Source organism: Gasterosteus aculeatus, chromosome 13, assembly GCF_964276395.1.
Source record: "Gasterosteus aculeatus chromosome 13, fGasAcu3.hap1.1, whole genome shotgun sequence".
In the NCBI taxonomy this organism is placed as follows: Eukaryota; Metazoa; Chordata; class Actinopteri; order Perciformes; family Gasterosteidae; genus Gasterosteus; species Gasterosteus aculeatus.
In genome coordinates this window covers 15,860,786-15,879,759 of record NC_135701.1, presented here as the reverse complement: position 1 = coordinate 15,879,759, position 18,974 = coordinate 15,860,786, and the positions used below count along the sequence as shown (strand labels likewise).

General features: G+C 43.6%; 2 protein-coding genes across 5 annotated transcripts in view; one reads left to right on the top strand and one right to left on the bottom strand.

Annotated features, from left to right (window-relative positions):
* The window catches only part of LOC120830348 (transmembrane protein 132D), a 23,773-nt gene extending 9,912 nt beyond the window's left edge, over positions 1-13,861 (top strand). The window contains exons 3-9 of the mRNA XM_040194920.2: positions 2,024-2,161; positions 6,182-6,374; positions 8,040-8,183; positions 10,864-11,069; positions 11,342-11,603; positions 11,802-11,993; positions 12,075-13,861. Of these exons, the coding sequence (XP_040050854.2) occupies positions 2,024-2,161; positions 6,182-6,374; positions 8,040-8,183; positions 10,864-11,069; positions 11,342-11,603; positions 11,802-11,993; positions 12,075-13,373 (2,434 nt within the window). The 3' untranslated portion in view covers positions 13,374-13,861. The remainder of the gene's footprint in view (positions 1-2,023; positions 2,162-6,181; positions 6,375-8,039; positions 8,184-10,863; positions 11,070-11,341; positions 11,604-11,801; positions 11,994-12,074) is intronic.
* Positions 13,676-18,974, bottom strand: part of glt1d1 (glycosyltransferase 1 domain containing 1) — a 20,550-nt gene continuing 15,251 nt past the window's right edge. For 2 of the 4 annotated variants that reach the window (XM_040194925.2, XM_040194924.2), the window contains exons 8-12: positions 18,868-18,917; positions 17,219-17,262; positions 16,822-16,942; positions 16,230-16,328; positions 13,676-14,682 (exon numbers count right to left, since the gene is read on the bottom strand). In XM_040194925.2, the coding sequence (XP_040050859.2) occupies positions 14,515-14,682; positions 16,230-16,328; positions 16,822-16,942; positions 17,219-17,262; positions 18,868-18,917 (482 nt within the window). In that variant the 3' untranslated portion in view covers positions 13,676-14,514. Of the gene's footprint in view, positions 14,683-16,229; positions 16,329-16,415; positions 16,943-17,218; positions 17,263-18,867; positions 18,918-18,974 lie in introns of all 4 variants that reach the window. The other 2 variants (XR_013452006.1, XR_005713898.2) reach the window with 1 other exon arrangement.

Genomic DNA, 18,974 nt, shown 5'->3' with positions numbered 1-18,974 from the left:
GTTGACTCTGCTGCCTCCTCAGACTGATAACAATGGGCCTGCCGCCCCTTTCTGTTCGCCACTGTCATTCACTCTGACGCAGAGTACTCAGAGAAGGCTAGTTTCATTTACTATACCAACACAGAGACCGTGCAGCACCTTTTCTCTCTGACGAGGAATGCTCGGAGCCAGACATTCTCATTTTCTCAGGGATTCTCATTGTGTAAGTTCAGTGTGTTTCCAGAGACACGTGACCTCCAGGGGCTTCGACACAACTATCTACTTTATGTTGATAACATCGCTGCGACTTGTTCACTGACTCATTGACATTCAGCTGTGTTCAATAATGACCAGAAGACTTACAGGACCGTACAGATGATTCCACCGTTTGGTCTACTGCTCCCGTTTGAACCCCAGTTAATGAGATAAATTAGCCGCCGTTGTGTGCAGCTAGAGTTAAAACCAGCGGTCACCTTTGCACCCGATTGAAACTACTATTGAAAAAGACAATTCTCTGTCATCCCTTTATGAACTTTAAGCGGCTTCTCAGATGCCACAGGATGAGCCAAATCCATTGTTTCTGGCGAAGGGACAAAGTAAGTAAGGGGAAGCCTCTCTGTGTTTACACCCCTGTCATCACCGGTCAGGCAGAAATCAGTGGCCACTGGAGACCCTCCTTCCAGATTACGCGCTGGATGTGCAGATGTTTGCACAAATAAGGCTTCACACAGGCACACACACAAATGTGCACACAAAATGTACCGCAAATCCATTAAGTCTTCATCTTATAGATTTAAATGAGGAGTTATTGCGAGTTGGTGGACTGATTTCTTCGCTGTGCAGAACAGCGGGCAATCCTCTTCTTTTCAAAGTCAAATACCCCAGCCCTAAGCGGGACAAGTGCTCAGATTGCTGTTGCTCCCGTCGTAGATTACACCCCCTTAGAGACGCATAATGCGCACAAAACTCTGTGTTCATCTCAAAGATTCTGAGATAAACCACACAGCTTTGCATGCAGATGAAAACCGATGCATTACACAAGGTTTTTTGTTCTGAAATATTTTATGCAACTTGTCTGAGCTGTTTATGATTATTTATAGTATTGTGTGGTGTTTCATAGAGAATCAACTAGGAGTTCAGCATGTTGACTATTGTTGTAGCAGAGGACTCTATCTACATGGATTTTCCCTTTGGCATTACTTGGTTACAATTCTCGTTGAAGAATTAACATTTGACCAACAACCAAGTACATTTTCAGTAGCATAATGATTATTGTTAAAAAAGTAGAGGTCGAGAAAAGGAATGATCCGCAAGATAAAGGCAGTGAAGCACTCATAATAAATCACTGATTTTATGTGATAGATTTCACCTCTTGTGGATCCATCCATCCATCCATTGTCAAACCGCTTATCCTGCACACAGGGTTGCGGGGGGGCTGGAGTCCATCCCAGCCAACTTCGGGCGATAGACAGGGTACACCCTGGATTGGTCGCCAGCCAATCGCAGGGCTACACAGAGACATACAACCATTCACACTCACATTCACACATCTACGGGCAATTTAGAGTCCCCAATCAACCTGATCCCCAGAGCATGTCTTTGGACTGTGGGAGGAAGCCGGAGAACCCGGAGAGAACCCACGCAGACACGGGGAGAACATGCAGACTCCACACAGAAAGGCCACTGGGCGGAATCGAACCCAGGACCTTCTTGCTGTGAGGCCTCTTGTGGATATTAAGTTTAAACCCTTTTTTTAAAAATAAATGTGAAATTCTGGATTTATTGTTAATCTGAAGAGGTAGTTTGAATGCATGAATTAAATATATTCTGTTTGAATAAAATTACATCTGCAATTATAACGTACCTGGTGGGATTAATACATAATAAAAATCCAAAAAACAATGGAAAAATATAAGAAAAACACTGTATAAATATGTTTATTTGTTAAAAAATAAAAATGCATTGCGCTGAATTCCATTGGTTGTTATTATAGGACATTTCCCACGTACCATTGTTAACATTTTTGTGTTTTTACTTTGCACAGAGCGGCAATAAAGAAAGGTGTGACCTTTCGAACAGCAACACCCAGTAATTCTTTACTGTGGGACATCACTCTGGATATGGAAGCAGATGGAGCCATTGCTGTCATTTGTCAGAGGAAAGCTCCCATACCCGGGAAAAGGCAAGTTTGTTTTCTTCACTCAGTATGCCGTATGTGCTGTATGTGTCTATTGTGCTGCCTCTGGATCTCCCGATCAGGATATTCTTAGGATTTAATTGCTAAATTGATGGTTAAAATGGTCAAAACTGTGAAGGGATTACTGTTGGTGCACAGACGTAAAGTATGTCCTGCAAAGGATATCTGTATTTGTCTAAACATTTTAAAACAAACCATTAGCGCCCTGCAAGCCTTGCAGAAGCTTACTGCAGAAGCACACTGCGCTTTGTCCTGGGACGACCTCCCTAATACTCACTAAGGTATTAGTAAGGTTCTTGTAGCAATTCCATTGCAAGCCATTTTCAAACACAGCACTAAAACTATTAACGAGACGTCTAAGCCAACTCATTGGGCTTCTAAGTACTTTAGTATGACCTTATTAAACGGGGATACATCCTTTCCTTAACAAGCGGCTTATCTCTGATGTCCTAACATTTTCAATTGAGTGCGATTCCTTCCACACAGGTGAGCTGAGTTTATCGTAGAGTTAAGCCATACATGTAGGGTTGCCAACTTCCTCAACCCCAAAAGAGGGACACTTTTGCGTGAGTTTTTGGCGCGTTTAAAGAAGCCTATTATTGGCCGTCTTAAAAAAAAAAAAAAGAAATATTGGCTGTGACTGGAAGGCGGGACTGGAGCTGTCCCTGACGGGACATATCAAAATCACCCATAAATCGGGATGTCCCGGACAATTCGGGACGGTTGGCAACCCTACATACAAGTGTGGCTCATGCCGTCTGAGTTGACAGGACACCATTTGCAAATAGAAAAGGGGACATAGGACACACAGAAGGTGGAATTAGCGGCTATGCCAGTGGCTCTGCGGCGTAATGTTTAGCACAGTGGCACTCTGAGCTTAATGCTAACATTAGCTAGCTCACAATGACCCCACGCTGAGGCATTTGTTTTGAGCGTTAGCATGCTGATGATGACAGCAGAGGGTTACACTGATTTGACATGTGTCCCTTTGGTCACAGTTTGCTCCTTGTCCTCTTCTCTTCGGCTGCATCTTGACTATCTCGCTTTTCACTACAATTTTCCCTCCACGCTTTTTCAATTACCCGACTGCCACTACTTCCTACTTCCCCTTCCATCTGCTCTGCACTGCCACATTGTCCCCTCACACATCTAATTGCCTTTAAATCTCAGTCATTGACTGAATGTACTTGTCCACTTCTGTTGTTCTTTTCTCAGATCCTCATCATTATTACTGGTTAATTGTTTGCCCGTAACCTACGTGTCTGCCTGTCTTTCTGTAACCCACCTACCTGATACTGGCCTTGCTTTGGACTCGCTGCCTGAGAGCCTTTTTTTGTAGAACATTATTGAACGTCGGCAGTCTTCCTGTCCTCATCTATCTTTGGGTCATTGTAGAATTCACCTGTTAACATTTTCTAACCACCTCAACTTTGTGAAAAGCAAAAACTCTTACTGAGACTGTCTAGGACGGAACAAAATAAGTTAAATTATTTAATTTATTTATTTTTATATTTATTTTTTTATTTATTTATTCAGTTATGAACCCCACGGTTGGGATTACTTAAATGTTTTATTGAATCACAATGTCTGAAGCATTTATCTTAATTTAACTAGAACGTTGCATTAACAATAATCCTCACTTGATGAGTGAGGGGATCATGAAAGTGATTTTGATTTATCCCAAAAGAAACCCAACTAAATTGTTGAGGAGACAAAGGAAAGGTTTGGAGAACACCAAAATCTGTAGGATTCCTCCTCTGAACACCGTGTATGGACGTAAATCGTGTTGCCCCACATCGCCATGCCGCTAGCTTGGCCGATAAGTCATCGAGAATGCAGCATGCATTCAGAAGAATACTATTTATACTGAATGAATGAATACTATTTATGTTGCTGTTCTGCTTTCAATTTAGATTTTATCACGCCTGCCAGTGCAGGATCCGTTGAGATTAACCTCAAACATTGAGAGTTTGTGCATCTAGCGCAGCTAAAAATACTTGGAAGACTAAAACTGTAATCTGTGTATAAATGCTCGGCATAGCTTGTAAAGTGCAAGTGTCTGCAGCCAACTTTCCCGTGATGAAAAAAATACTAATGAAAGTAGACAATGTCGTTTGTCACTGAAGCTTCAATATAATCAAAAAGATTAACTCATCCCATCACATGGATGAATATTGTTTTGAGCTAACCCTAGGTTGGTCCAACACTGAGGTTTCACAACAATAGTTGCGGTTTCCCTCAAACTGAGGCACAACACCGACCTCATACGCGCTTGTCATTATTGCTTTGACCTCATTAAATTGTTTTCCTCGTCTGCCGTGGATTATGCCATTGTTTATTACAACCTCTTTATGGGTTAACATAGTCTTTCACTGAGTCATTTTGGCTAATCCTGTCGAAAATGTCATGAAGCTAACAGAACCCCTGCAGTGTCAGCACTGTCACGCCACTCTGGGCATTTCTCAGACTTTTGGTCTTGGCTTCAGTGAACACTAACGGTATTTTCTGTATCTGTATATTAAAGCTTTTTTTTTTGTTAACCTCCCATCATAAACATGTTGTTGAAGCATCATCCCTCTGCAAGCTTCACAAGAGTGACTGAAGGGGGGTGCAGAGCAGAGCAGCGTCCCCCATCTTAGATAGATATCTGTGTTAATGCATACTTAAGGGGATACATGCGTGCTTATGCGACGTGCGCATATCTTGTTTTGTTGTCTGAATTCCATTGTTATCTTTTAATCTCAGGTCTCAGAAGCAATATGCCAAGATTATTCAATTACACTAAATCTCTGTCTTGCCCTTAATAAGGGAACGTATAATGCAGCACTGAGTGGATTAAGATACAGGCTTTTTTGTACTTTGTTGTTGACTTTGGAACTTAATGGAGGGTTAACAAAACATGATTTATAGTTTCTACAATTGTTGTAGCTGTAAACAGGACTTAGTGTGTGTCTTTGCCAATATTTATATTTTTACACACTGATGCAGCGGGTCTGATATGTGATATGATGTCTACGTGGGTATGTGAATGCTTATTGTGTTCATGTCCACCAATATATATTTTCACACAGGGCCAAATAATAAAACCAAGGAAACTAAATTGGGCCACAGGATACAATTGAATCCGTTGCTAGGACACTCTGTTCTCCGTGGCATCACTGAGGCGCCATTATAAGTTACAACGGCTTTTCCTGGTTGTGTATGCAGGATGTCCTTGGACCACCTTTCATTCAGTCCACGCTTTTAGAGAAATTCAGCTCAACTCTATTTTTATTTAGTTTGTGAAAATGGCAACAGATGCGAAGCCCTCCACGAAACAAAGAGTTTTCAACTGGATATCTCCAAAAATCCAGTCTCAGTCTTTATTTGGTTTTATTTCAATAGCCATAAGATTTTCCAAAAGATGAAGTAATTACTGTCTGGGTGACATTATATGGTACACATTCACTGTTTTGGTATATAGTTCATTACAGCCTATATAATACAAACACTATTTGCATTATACAGTAAATTAGGTGTTATTGATACACATCTATCTATACCTCTGGTTTGGGCTTAAAGGGATTGAGGATTATTAAAGTTTGCCTCTAGTTATGCAGGTTGATAATATGTCATTCAGTTGTCTATTTTCATATATGATCACATGGTGACAGACAAGCTGAGGTGCAGGATGCACTGCAGTATAATAACCGCACCTTTCACCTCATTGTTGATTACAAACCCCAATAGTGAAATGATCCTATCAAGTGTCTGTGCCTCGCTGCGACGGAAAGTGGATTATCAAAAAGTAGAGAAAGTGAGATCTCTCACTCAGTCGATACCAAATGTGACACTTCTTACACCAAATCATGATCACATAATCCAACGACGGAGAGACACAGTAACGTATATTATACAGTGCGCTGTTTTGATGATTTTCACGTTAGGAAACGACAAAACATGTAGACGGTCATCAATGCATTCATGTTTTGCATGTGTGTGTATCTCATCCTGCTTTCCATTTAGGCTCGACAGCAGTCTGCTGGAGGTGCTTCAGATGGATTTTGGAGTGGAGGAGCTGAGCAGTCCCCTCGACAGTCAGGTGATCATATGGAGGCTGGAACTACCGTCTGACTCCAAAAATGTAACCAAGACTGAAGGAGCCATGACAATCTATACTACTCAGCGAGACTTTGTTGGCCTGGCCCCTCTTGTGATGGTGAGTTAACCGACTGAATATCACACCGAATTATTGTTAAAACCGACGTTGACGTTAATGACAGCAGTGTTTCCAGTGACGCCGACACCATCCTGCATGAAAATATCCTAAAATGCACTTTGCTCTGATCCTTTTATGTCTGGTTGGCATGCACAAAAGGCTGGATACACTTTGGATTGTTTAGTAAATGGGTTCTATTTCGAGCAGAGTGACCTTGTGTTGTTGACTGTCAACTTGCTGATGCGTCTCTTCTGAGTTGTGCTGCTCTGTTCTGGCGTGCAGTAGCCTATGTGGTCATCATCTCCTCCTGAAACAGCTGCTTCATGCACTTCTATTTTGGTGCCGGGGGCCTCTTTATCATTCTACCGCTCAAATTAATCTGTGATATAATCCCCAACACTAAATATGGAACGCTACACAAGTTTACACCACTTGCATCACAATATTGAGTTAAATGTCACCTTGGCTCGGTAGCTTCTTAGTACTCCATTAATGGCAGGAATGACAGTAACAACCTGTCACATAATATACAATACCAGCCGGTTCTTAACAATTATTCCATCAAATATTTACGATAAAATACGTACAATTAGACGTCAAAAATTGTCACAGTGCCATACGATTGGACCTGGCTGCCGTATTTCCATCACACTGGGGGGGCCTGACATCATGAGACTATGCTACAGTATCCTGACTCGTGAATTTGACATGGTTCATCTCTCTTGATGGTTGGATTAGAAGGTGACCTCAGGCAGCGGGCCAAACACGAGGAGATTTGGTGGTTGGCTTGAGGGGACATTAGCGATGACTGATCACTCTTAGCCCAGCTCTGTGAACTCCACTTAGTGCTGCTGCTCAATACAAAAAAGGCTTCAGATCTGCATTTTTTAACTGTATCGTAATGCCCAAATGATGTTATTTCAGCTTCACTCAAACCGGTTTTACGGTGGACAGACACATATCCATCTGCTTCGTTTTTGAAACTGAGCAGTCAAGTGTCTCGTTGAATTAGATTCATCGTCTCTTTCAGAGAACTTGACCTGGCTGCGCTCCACTGCTCTCATTCTAATTCAACCCACGTATCCATCTGCTCCATCTCTGGATGCTTTGATTATCCATGCGTGCGTACAAACGCACGTATGTACAAACACACGCAGAGTGAGACAGACACATTCAACTACAATGCAGCGCAAACAATAAGAATACATATTAATTCCATTTCTTCACCACTTGAAGCCACTCGCCATGCAAGGCGTTGGACTTAAAGTCCACCTGGATCAGGGTTACGGGTACGCATGAAAGAGCAGCCTGTCCTGTAGATACGCACATATCTAGAGAGATTCTTTTCATTCCACGTGCATGGCTTCATGTGTTTGATGAGGTGATATGACAGCGCCCTGAGGGACACACAAGAAGTCCACAATTAACTTTTTATTCCATGAGGCGACCCGGCCAAAGGGGCGCTGGCCTCCTCACCTCACCAGCATCGCTGACTCACACTTCATTCGTCTCCCCTACCGTCCTCTCCCTGAACCCCAAAGTGGTCCTATCTCAAAACCAAATGACTAAAAAGTCAAATCAAAAGAAACCAAGTGATTGTATGTTATTTGTTACGCGATGCACTGACTTAGTGGCCGATTCTCCTGGCGCCCCCTGTGTTTGTAGGACACAGAAATCATGAATACGGCCGTTTTGACTGGAAAGAAAGTGGTGATGCCTGTGAGGACAGTGGCTGTGGAAGAAGACGGGGTGGTCACGGACGTGTCCGACTACATGGACTGCAGCTCTGATGATGAAGACGTACTCAAGGTAGCATTTACTCTTCCTTCACCTTTATACCCTCCACTACAAATGGTAGAGGTATTAATAACTTTCGCATTCATCATATTTTTTTTCCCCAACATTCCAATGATTATCGTGAAAAGTTATTTCTTTTGCACCTTTTGTGGTCAATCTTATTACTTTAATTGCAGAAGTAACAAGTGTAAAATGTTGGATCACTGCTGTCGACTGAGAACAAAAACACTCGCAGATATTAATAGAAGAATGTGAGACGTTTGTGTCTTCTCCGCCTTCCCTGAAGCTCAGAGGGGCAATTTAGAGTAGCTGTTAAAAAAAAAAAAAAAAATCACTCCTTCAGTGCTGTTGAAGGTGGGTTATATGTTTGACGGTGAGGACCGACGCGGACAAATACGTCGTACCAAAGTCACCCCGGCTCTGCGTCTCTTTAGCACACAGTAAAACAAACAATTAGCCGGGCTGCGACAACACCCGTCATCAATCTCCCAAACAATGACCGGCCACGGAGCCAAAAACGCTGCCGCCAAATGACCTCAGTCTGCCTCTATGCTCCCATCGCGTGACTTACCACTTTTACCCTGTGAACCTCAGCAAAGGCCATGAAGCCAACGGTGATTATTGGTGAAATTGAGTTTGGCTGCTCAGGTCGAAGGCTGTAACGGCGCTGCAGACAAAGAATAAAGACATTTGCATTTGACTCTTGGATGAGGTTTTTCATTTATTTTTACTGGTCAAATATTTCACACAGCACGTGAGGTAAATGTCAAATGTGCAAGTTACTGTACATGTAGTGTTCACGATAAAGTGCACTTGTAGAATACACTGTATGTGCAGATGGTCAGTTAGAAGAAAGGACTACGTGAGGATGTCAAGGCGCTGGACTGAATCCTCTTTTTTCCAACACCACAATGTCATCGCTGTTCTAAGCCTACAGTTTAGCTCTCGGTGTATCTGCTGACCAGAAAGCAGTTTCAGTCACAAATATTCTTTTAATCTCCTTAGTCTAAAAGCTATCTTTTCTCTTCTGGTGTGCCTGAAGAGTTTAAAGTCGGCTAGTGATAGATGGGGAAGGATTTATCTAGAATGTTCTGCTCATGGGACCAACAAAAACCCAAAACTCTAATCTGTTGTGATTGAAAGCTTTTCCAAATGTGCATGAATGGTGGGGACTTAAAATGTGCGTATATAAGCCCTTCCTTTGTCACTTCAGGGATGAATAATTTGAACATTTTAGACAGGGATATATTGAATATAGATGTCTACTTAGTTGATTAATCAGGACTTATTATGGTGTGAAATTCTATATCAAGACTGAACTCAGTGTGAACGTAATTTCCGCCCATTTTCTCCTGCATATTCCCAAAAACACCCTAACCTGGGGAAGAACACCTTTTTTTAATTGGAGTGAAGAGTGATCTTCGTTTTACTTTCAATTGATGTAGTTCTGGCTGTCTTTCATACTGTACTGTGATGAAAGTCAAATCCCATTTCAAACAAACATCTATTTTGACACCAAAAAACACAGGGATATTCTTGGAGGCTAAATTAGATTGTGACGAGGATGAGAGGGCGGGTGGCACTTTAGAAATGGCATTCCCTTTGAATTGATGCTTCAGAATATTATTTGAACTTGGCTCATGGAAGTTCACTAGAAGATGCAACAAAAGAACAAAATGTCTTAGATCATGGATGACTGGTTGACTGCCTGCGCACGAAACCCCCTAATAACTCTCAGACGACTGTACGACTTCACTGGAACTAAATCAGTCTATTATTCTACGCTTGCATTAGAAACGTTCTAATACAACCGTTAAGGGGCTTCAGTGCCACATGTGGCAAATTTGCTGTTTGGATACAAATCAAGCGGGGGATTATTTGCAGGGGAAGAGGGAATTTCAGCTAACAGCCAGGATGACACATAGTGATGAGGTCATTCTAAAGCGCATGACTCACGGGTCACGGGTGCAGGATGACTGATTCTCAGATGCACCTTCACGAGATGTCTCTGGGAGAGCACATCTCCTCAAACTGCTGGGTTCACACTGATGAGCACGCAAAGCATTCCTCCTAAGGCTATCTGTCAAAGTTACTGTGTTTTTTTTTCTTTCTCTCCCTTGTGCACTTCCAGGGGCTGGTGATTGAATTGCAATGCTGCGTTAATTAGCTCATTTGTTTAATGCAGTTGCCGTTGAGAGGGGAGAAAAATCTCCTAACTCGTGCCTCAAAATGTCCATGGGATCTTTGAGCAGTTGCTCCAACTTTCCAAGGTCACCTTTGAAATCCCGGTGTAATGAATGCATTTGGCTGTGAAGGACTGATGTTCAGTACTGCACCACATGATATTTGGATTAGCATAAAATTACAATGCTGCCTCTTCCCAACGCGTCGGACCGGTGATCATCGCAGCAGTTTATTACAGCTAGCTGACATTAGTATGGCAACACATGCAGTGCAAAACTGCTACAAGGCCATTTGTTGTTGTAAGAAGGGCCCATTTGTTAAAATTGTGACTTTTATGAGAATCTTAAATGTCATTGGTTAGATGACTAAACAGGTCCTTCAATGACAACAACCTGAGTTGGATGTAGACTGTTTGCACAAGCGTACTACGCAAACTCTTTGATATTACGAGGGCAATTAAAATGATGAAATTCATTTTGTGATCAATATATAATTTCTTTCCATCCAGGTGGCAGACAGGTGCAACTATGTTTTCGTGAACGGCAAAGAGACCAAGGGCAAGGTGAAGTTGGTGGTGAACTTCACCTACAGCTACCTGAGCGCTCAGCTCGAACTGAACGTGTGGATGCCCCGACTCCCTCTCCAGATTGAGGTGTCAGACACCGAACTCAGCCAGATCAAAAGCTGGAGGGTACCCATACTAACCTCCAAAAGGTGGGACACAAAAATAAACCACTTGTTTATCATCATCTCTTTATTTGGATTTTAGATGGGATTTAGAGGCGTCCTTGAGCCCTTACAAATTCAAATCGTATCTTTCCCCAAAAGGGTTTAGGGATTTGATTCCATTACATAACGTGCTGCAATATCTCAATGTGATCTAATCAAACAAAGAGTCCGGCTTGAGTGATTGGACTACAGCAGGTCAAAGCATTTGCCATGTGACAGGTGTGACTTGCACGCGTGTTTTTGTTGTCATGTCCTAGACCTGGCTGGAACAGTGAAGAGGACAGGAAGGGAAAGGGCTGCATGCTTCAGTTTCAGCACGCCCTGGTGCGGGTGCTCACTCACTTTGAGGCAGAGCCGGCGGACCCCCGGGATCCTAAGGCTTATTTCCTGGGCTCCGATTGGCAGGTGGACGTCACAAGGCTGGTTCGATACTTCATGAAGGTGGAGGACCCTCGGGTGGCGAGGCTGCAGGCAGGAAGGGTGCTGTCAGGACGAGACCTTGGGACCACCAACATCCAGGTACTGCGCTGAACAACATCTTGGATTTATCTTCGCTTGAACAGAATGTTCGCCATGAAAACAAGCAGCTAGACCCTGGGCGAGATTGGGTTGTTTCCTTCTGATTTACTTTGAAGCTCATGAACTAAAACTTGTCCTGCCAAAGAAATACAGGCGGAGGCACCCACATTGATGTACTGCTTCTGGTGTTTGTCACAGGTGTTTTCTCCACTGTCCGACGCAATCTTGGCTAAGACAACCATCAAAGTCGTGGATGATAAAGTGACTATCACAGGTTTGGGGGTCCAGCTGGTCACAGGCCTGTCCATGACTTTACAACTCAGTACCGGAAGTGATAGGGCCATCCTGGCTACCACAAGCACTCAAGAGATTTTACAGACCCCAAAACAGGTAATAATCTGCATCCATTTAAATGTCTAAAAGATGAGCAAAAGGCACAATTACAATCTCTGCTGTTTTCTCTTCTTTCAGGAAGCTCTGGTCAGCACGTGGGTTCAATTCAGCGACGGCAACCAGACTCCTCTTGACATTTATGACCCTGCTTTCTATAGAGTGGCGGTGACGTCTCTGGATCCGGGGGTGGTGTCAGTGCAGGGCGCTCTTCCCACCGTGGTTGCAGAGGGTGAGGGCGAGGGAGCCCTGGTCAGAGTGGAGATGTCCATCTGCGAGTCATGCCAGAAGTCCAAACGCAAAAGCACAGTTGCCGTGGGCAACGGCAGCCTGAAGGTCAAGTTTCAAGTGAACAGTCGGCGCTCGAACGCCAATTACAGCAGCACTGTTAGCATCAAGGACAAGGGCGGTGACTATGGAAACGGTGAAGAGTTGGGCAGCGAGAGGAAGGAGAGGGAGCCGCCCAACGATCCTCCGCCGCGCAGCTCAATCTCAGATAGAGAGGAGAGTGCCATGCAGAAGATCACAACCACAATCAAATCAACCGAACGAACTTTCATCAGCAGCGGCAGCCTCGGAGGAGTGGGGAAGACCAGCAAGTCAGAAAACCAAGGTAGTCCTACCAGCTTGGTGAATATGATGAACAGCCCGAGCGACAGCAGCAAGGCGTACGGCTCAGACAACGCGATAGTGGAGGATAAGAGCAGTGCGAGCTTTACCGTAAAGGCCCCCAGCAACCTTGTGAACTATAACTTCCCCAATAAGGCGGCGGTACCTGGGCAGGAGACAGAGGAGGTGGAAACTGGCGGTGAAGAAATGTTGGCCAACAGGCCGCTCACAGACTTGGAGATTGGCATGTACGCTCTGCTGGGCGTCTTCTGCCTGGCCATCTTGGTTTTCCTGATTAATTGTATCTCATATGTAGTCAAGTTCAGACACAAGAAGCCTCCCTCTCAAGGCCAGGAGCCCACGGGGCACAGGCATGACTGGGTGTGGCTCGGCACAGACGCTGAGCTGGTGATGAGCGTGCCGGGGAGTCCTGTTCAGCAAGACTCCCAGACTACAACCACCGTCATAGACATTGGGACCGATAAAACGTCCTCACTGCCCAGAAGGCCCAGTTGCCTTGCCTCCGTCACAGACTCACCCATCAGCTGCGTGGGATCCCTCCGGAGCAAACCGATGCACACGGAGTCCCTTCACTCGCCCACTAGCAAAAGAAAGAGAGTCCAGTTCACCACCTTCTCCACTCTGGAGCGCCAACATTTGCCATATCTTCCACCCAGAGAGAACGGCTTCGGCATCCACTGGGTCGGGAAGCAGGACAGTTGTGAGGAGGAGCCCCAAGTGCCCATGCCAGAGGTTGGGGGACAGTCATAATACAGTCATGTACAGTAGATGTGGCTTTGATCACCTCAATGCCTTTGTCAACAATAACCGTCTACAAAAATTTGTGATTTTAAAATTTCCCTACCGTCTACATTTCATAACCTATCAAGGCCTTTTACATGTACATGTACTGTATGTTACTATAAATATTTGGAGTATGGATGCGAGATGGTTGAACAGATGAGTTATTTACACAATGTTTAAAGCCACCAATGCAGCATGTGGATAACAACTTCTCAAAATGTATTCTCACTCACATGTTGTTGCACATAGTACAAAAACAGTTAAAAAAGTACCCAAAAAAAGTTTTATTTAATTACACGTTATATATTTCACCGAGAATGTGGCTTTAATCCAACATTCTTCTGACTGAAATGGATCCCTTTTGTTGTAAGTTTGATTTTCTTTTCATTCATTTTTCATTAAAAACACTATTGTCTTGATTTTTTTCTTTTCACTTTTTTTTTTAAGTACTTAAAGAGAGGCATACGATCTCTGATAGGAATATGCATGTAACCTATTGATGTATAAATACTGAAAAGCACTGAGAGAATTTGCAATTTCCCTGAAGCAACCCGTGCACCAGTCTGTTGCCAAAATCAACCTTTGTAACTGCAATTTACAAGAAGCCTTTGTGGGCCTCTGGCATTTAAACCAAATGCTTTTTGCACGGCCCTTTAATGAGTAAAAAAATAATTTGGTAGCACAGACTGGAATGCTTTTAACAAGAGGAGACAAGTCAAGAAAAGTCAAGTCTAACAGCACTGAACGTTGTTAAGGATAATAATCAGAATTAAAATACATTTTCAGATCAGAAAACTGTTTTAAATGTCTATGGAGCAGCGTTTCTGGCATGTTTTGTCCATTTTAAATGTGAAAAACAACCAGAGAACTAATGTCATTTTATATTCAAACCATAAATAACCGTACTTTCAAATACATCAAATATATTACCAGAGAAACATATCCACCCTGGGTCTTTGGTTTAAAGAGCTCTGCAGCATTATTGAAATCAAATACAAATATTTTGTACAAAGTCTTTGCAGCCTGATTTCTTAAAAAGTAAAATAAATAAACGGGTGTAGCGGCCTGCTCTCTGGCGCAGCAGTTCCAGTGAAAGTCTGAGTGTGTGTTAAACGCTGTGACCGTACGCTAAGAGAAGAGTGTCCACCAGCCGCTGGTAGGTTTCCCGCTCTTGTCCCAGGCTGTGATGCTCCTCGACGTAGAATTTTCCATTCCTCACCAGCCTCTCGCTCAGCTCGCGATCTGACAACAGCCTCTGAGATTGATGTAGAAATTCCTGGCAGGGGAAAAAGCAAAATGATTCTCCTTTACGCCAAAAGCCACTTAAAGCCTGCCATTGCAGATGCCTGAAGATATGTTATGCTTCTTTTAAGCATGAAAGATCATCCAAGACACAGGAACAGAATTTAGATAAGAGCCTTTGCGCTGATTAGTAAACACTTAAAAGATGTCTGTACGTTGCCAGGGGATGGATATATTTGTGGCTCCAGATTCCCAAACGGCTGTCAAAAAGACCTTTTCAGTCAATCCCGGTAGCTGCTGCCTCAAAAGAAAACAAAGTCACTGATAAAGTTTAACAATACCATCGCACCAGCTGTCGCAGGGACAGGGGAAGGGCAGATGGGGATAAAAATGAGATAATTAAGAAATGAGTAAAGGTGTCATCGCCGAGCGGTGACGGAGATGTGATATATCCACACGGCATGTTGACCCAGCAGACCCTGGAGAAGAGAGCCAATGGGCACACGGGGTTTCAGCCACTGCCAACAAGCAGCCCAACTCACTTTACTTCATTCTAGGGATGTGATTATGTTCGGAGCGGCTACTGGTAGCAAAGGGCTTCTCTGTATGGCCACATGAGAGCTATAAATCCTCAGCAACGGGATTAACGCTCCACTTGTGAACAGCACGCTTATAATCATTTCACTCAGTGCAAATGATGGAGACATGCAGGAAGTGCCATCTTTCTCTTTCACGCTTTCAAGTGAGAGTGTGTTTCATCCTTTTGACAGATGATTACGGTTTAAAGAACCAAAAACACTTTCAACCAAAATTAAGAAGGGGGGGGGGGCTTCAAAGAATGCAGAAAGGGTCTTGGTAGTGATCGACTGCAGCAAAGGTTTTGGGCTGAAAGAGCAGTGCTGATTGCCGAGGCTCAGGTTTATCTACGAGTTAAATCCAAGTTGCTGCAACTGTGAGAGCTTCCTCGTGGCAGCTGAGCTGAACACACGTGACCCTCCCGGAGAGGATTTATCTCCACCCTGACAACAACATCATCATCATGCAACAGCATGGTATTTTTCACAGCACCTTGCTCGAGCCCTCTATCAATGAGCCTTAAACCATGATATTTTCCTTCTGCATCAAACCTCATTATAGATCACAGAAAAGCTCCCTTGGGGGCTCCCAACTTTGCACTTTCCTGAATGCTGCCATATGTTGCATCACGGATCTTTGCTCCGTCCCTCAAGGCTGCCCTTTTTGATTCTAATCTAAGCACCTGTGGAAACACCTGCTTCTTTTGTTATATTTCATCTGCACCGTTGGACTAATGCCAAGAATTTAAAGTAGAAAGTTTTTTAAATGATGTAAAGTTTTTCCACTTTTAAAAAAGGTAAATCTACGCCTGGAAGGGGACAAATCCAACCTTCCGTCATCCCCAACATTACTTCAATACAGTATTATCCGGAAGCACTTTTGGGGCTGCTTGAGGTGACAGGAGTAGCTATTAGCTGCAGTGTATATGCAGTATATCCACTCTGTAGTCCATCAACTTAGTCAATGTGACAGCTTAATGGGTCTTAACGCATGCAGCCCCCATACCTGAGGAGACGAGTAGAGCAGGCCAGTGGACTCATGGCGCACCACGGCTGCATTTCCTGGGATGTCTCTGGCCAACACAGGCACCCCGAGATCCATGGCCTGTTGGTGCAGAGACATTAAATGCTCAAAAGGTTGGTGGGACTTATTCATGTAATTATTATTATTAAAAATAAAAAACCTAAGCACCTTGGGAGATGTAAAGATCAGCCGAGCTGCTCCTCATTGGCTTCATACTTACGGAATGAACCATCTGTATCGACTAATACATTCAGCAGGTTGTCGAGTGAAACATGCTAACGTTCTAATCAGACGTTACTGTGAACAGTGTTTAAACAAGATTAAGTGGATTTGCAGCTTTTGCTCACTCAGGAACGGGAAGATTGGAATTCATTTGGGGGGTTGTCCCTGAAGTGGTCAGATAACATTGCAGCAGAACAAGAAACCGCGAGATAAGGACGGCTGTAAATATTCAGCCTGTTAAAATCCTTCCCTGCCTGAGCTAGAAATAGATAAAATAGTGTTTAGCAGCAGAGTTACTGAAGTCAGGAAGTAGATTATTGTCCAGCTCCCCTTGGGCCCTTAAGGTGTTTACCTCCAAAATGGCCGCTGACATGCCCTCTGAGACAGAGCTGTTGACCACGGCGAAGCACCTCTTCATGGCGGCATGAAGCTCCCGTTGGCTCCTTGCCCCGGCCAAGAAGACCCCCGCTGTTCTGCAGAAGCAGCGGCAAAGCTCAGTTCAGCGTGACTTAGGGCTAACCGAGGCGTGAGTGATGCTCAGGGGAGGAAACACAGATGCATCTGTGAACTGCACACGGAGTTCAGGTGAATCAAAGAATGTAGCGTCCAACCGCAAAGAGTAATGTTGTGGTGTTGTGGCTCAGGGCAAAAAACTGAAAGATCAGGTAAGACTTAAAAGAGGTCCGATTTTTCACGTCTCCTTCTGTGGTATTTATAACTAAAAAAAAGCATCGAAAGGGAAAACTTACTTTTTAACAACAGCTTCAACTTCAACACTAAACACAGGGTCAATCTAAGAGAAAGAGAGAGAGAGAAACATTACAAAGACGAGCCGAAACCTGCCAGCCATCAACTAATTTCAAGGATGGAATACAAACAATGACAAAGCAAATCATTCCCTGTAAAATCCTGTGTTTTCAGAGATTGGGGTCAGGGCGGGGTGGGTGGCCAATCTGATTAATTGCAGTGTGGGATTTGCGTGCATTAAAATGCCCACCGAAAAGTCCAAACATCGTGATTCGGGTCAAAGATGCTGCCAAGCAGGCTCCTACTTGCTTCTCTTTCGTTTTATAGCTCATGGGAATTCTACATGGAATCGGATTTAAAGCATGTCTGCAATTAAATCTGTTTAATCTGGGATTTAACAGCCATTGTACAACCAGCATAGGATAGATCACAATAAAGGTTGTATTACCCAACACAAGTGGTTGCAGTATTCCATTTCTTGCTGACACTGAGCCAGTCAAAAGGGGAAGACAGACTCAATATCAATATTCAAATTATTCCGGTGAATGTGTCTTTTTTCACATCTTGGCAAAAAAGGACACATTCTTCTGATTAGGACACCAATTGAGGCAAAAGCCTGCCAACATCCCCAAATCTAACGTTACAGTTTTCATATAATCTGTAGATTTTAAGAGCTAATATGCTGCTGTGTTGCTTGATAGAGCCCAGTTACAGAGGAGAGACATGTGACATTTTTCCTTTTAACGAGGTGTGCTTATTACTAGAATCTAGTAGCAGTGGATGGATGTTACGTCATAACAGCCTGAGCAAAGCATGTCTCATTCTCCGTTTGTATTTTTAGGACGAGGTTCCTTCATTAAATCTTTTGCATGAGGAAAGAGAAATCTTCGAGGGGAAATTTCTTACACAAAGTGGCTTGTTATAGTAATAACATCTGGCTTTTCATTTCTCAAACAAACATGAATCACACGTCCGCGCCGACACGGAACCATTTCATCAAACAACAGAGCAGACGAGAAGCGAGCGAGAAGCAGCAGTCGGACGACGTGTAAGCCTCTGGCCATGGCTAACCGCGTTGATTTGCAAATCTAAAGCTGAACATACCTTTCGTCTGACACCACTGTTTGAGAGAACAAACAGATACTAAAATACGGTGTATTGGTGTCGTGTGAAAGCAAGTCAGGGGGAGAAAAGACAAAGACAAACATACAGAGAAACAATGAGTGAGAGCCTGGAAATGAAACGGGGAGGAAGAACAGTTGTACGAGCTGATGGTGTTTTTAAGAGATACGATTGCTTTGTTTTCCCAAATCATTTGACCAGCTTGAAATAAAGCCACAGCACCTGTTGACATGGGCATATATGCTCATCCTCAGGTATTAAACACAGATAGCGCATTACAATTCAAAGACAAGTGCTACACTGGTGAAAGCAATGCATCCACGTATCAAGCGGTGGGCTGGTGTCCCTCGACATGTTTGCAGAGGACGGCCTTTTCCTCGCAGCGCATCCTGTTAAGTCCAGCTAAACAGCTAAAGCCAGTATGTCTGCTACATCCAATTAGTGGCCGCTTGAATTCTCATGGAAGGTTTCTATTTTGACAGCGAGGTACGGAGGGAGACACATGGTCGGTATAATGATGTGTACTTACGCGTGGCCCAATCACAACCAACACATTAAGCGGGTTCTCACGATGCCACTCTGAAAGATGAAAAACAAATGTAGATCAAAACTGGTCTGGCTGAAACATCAATGTAC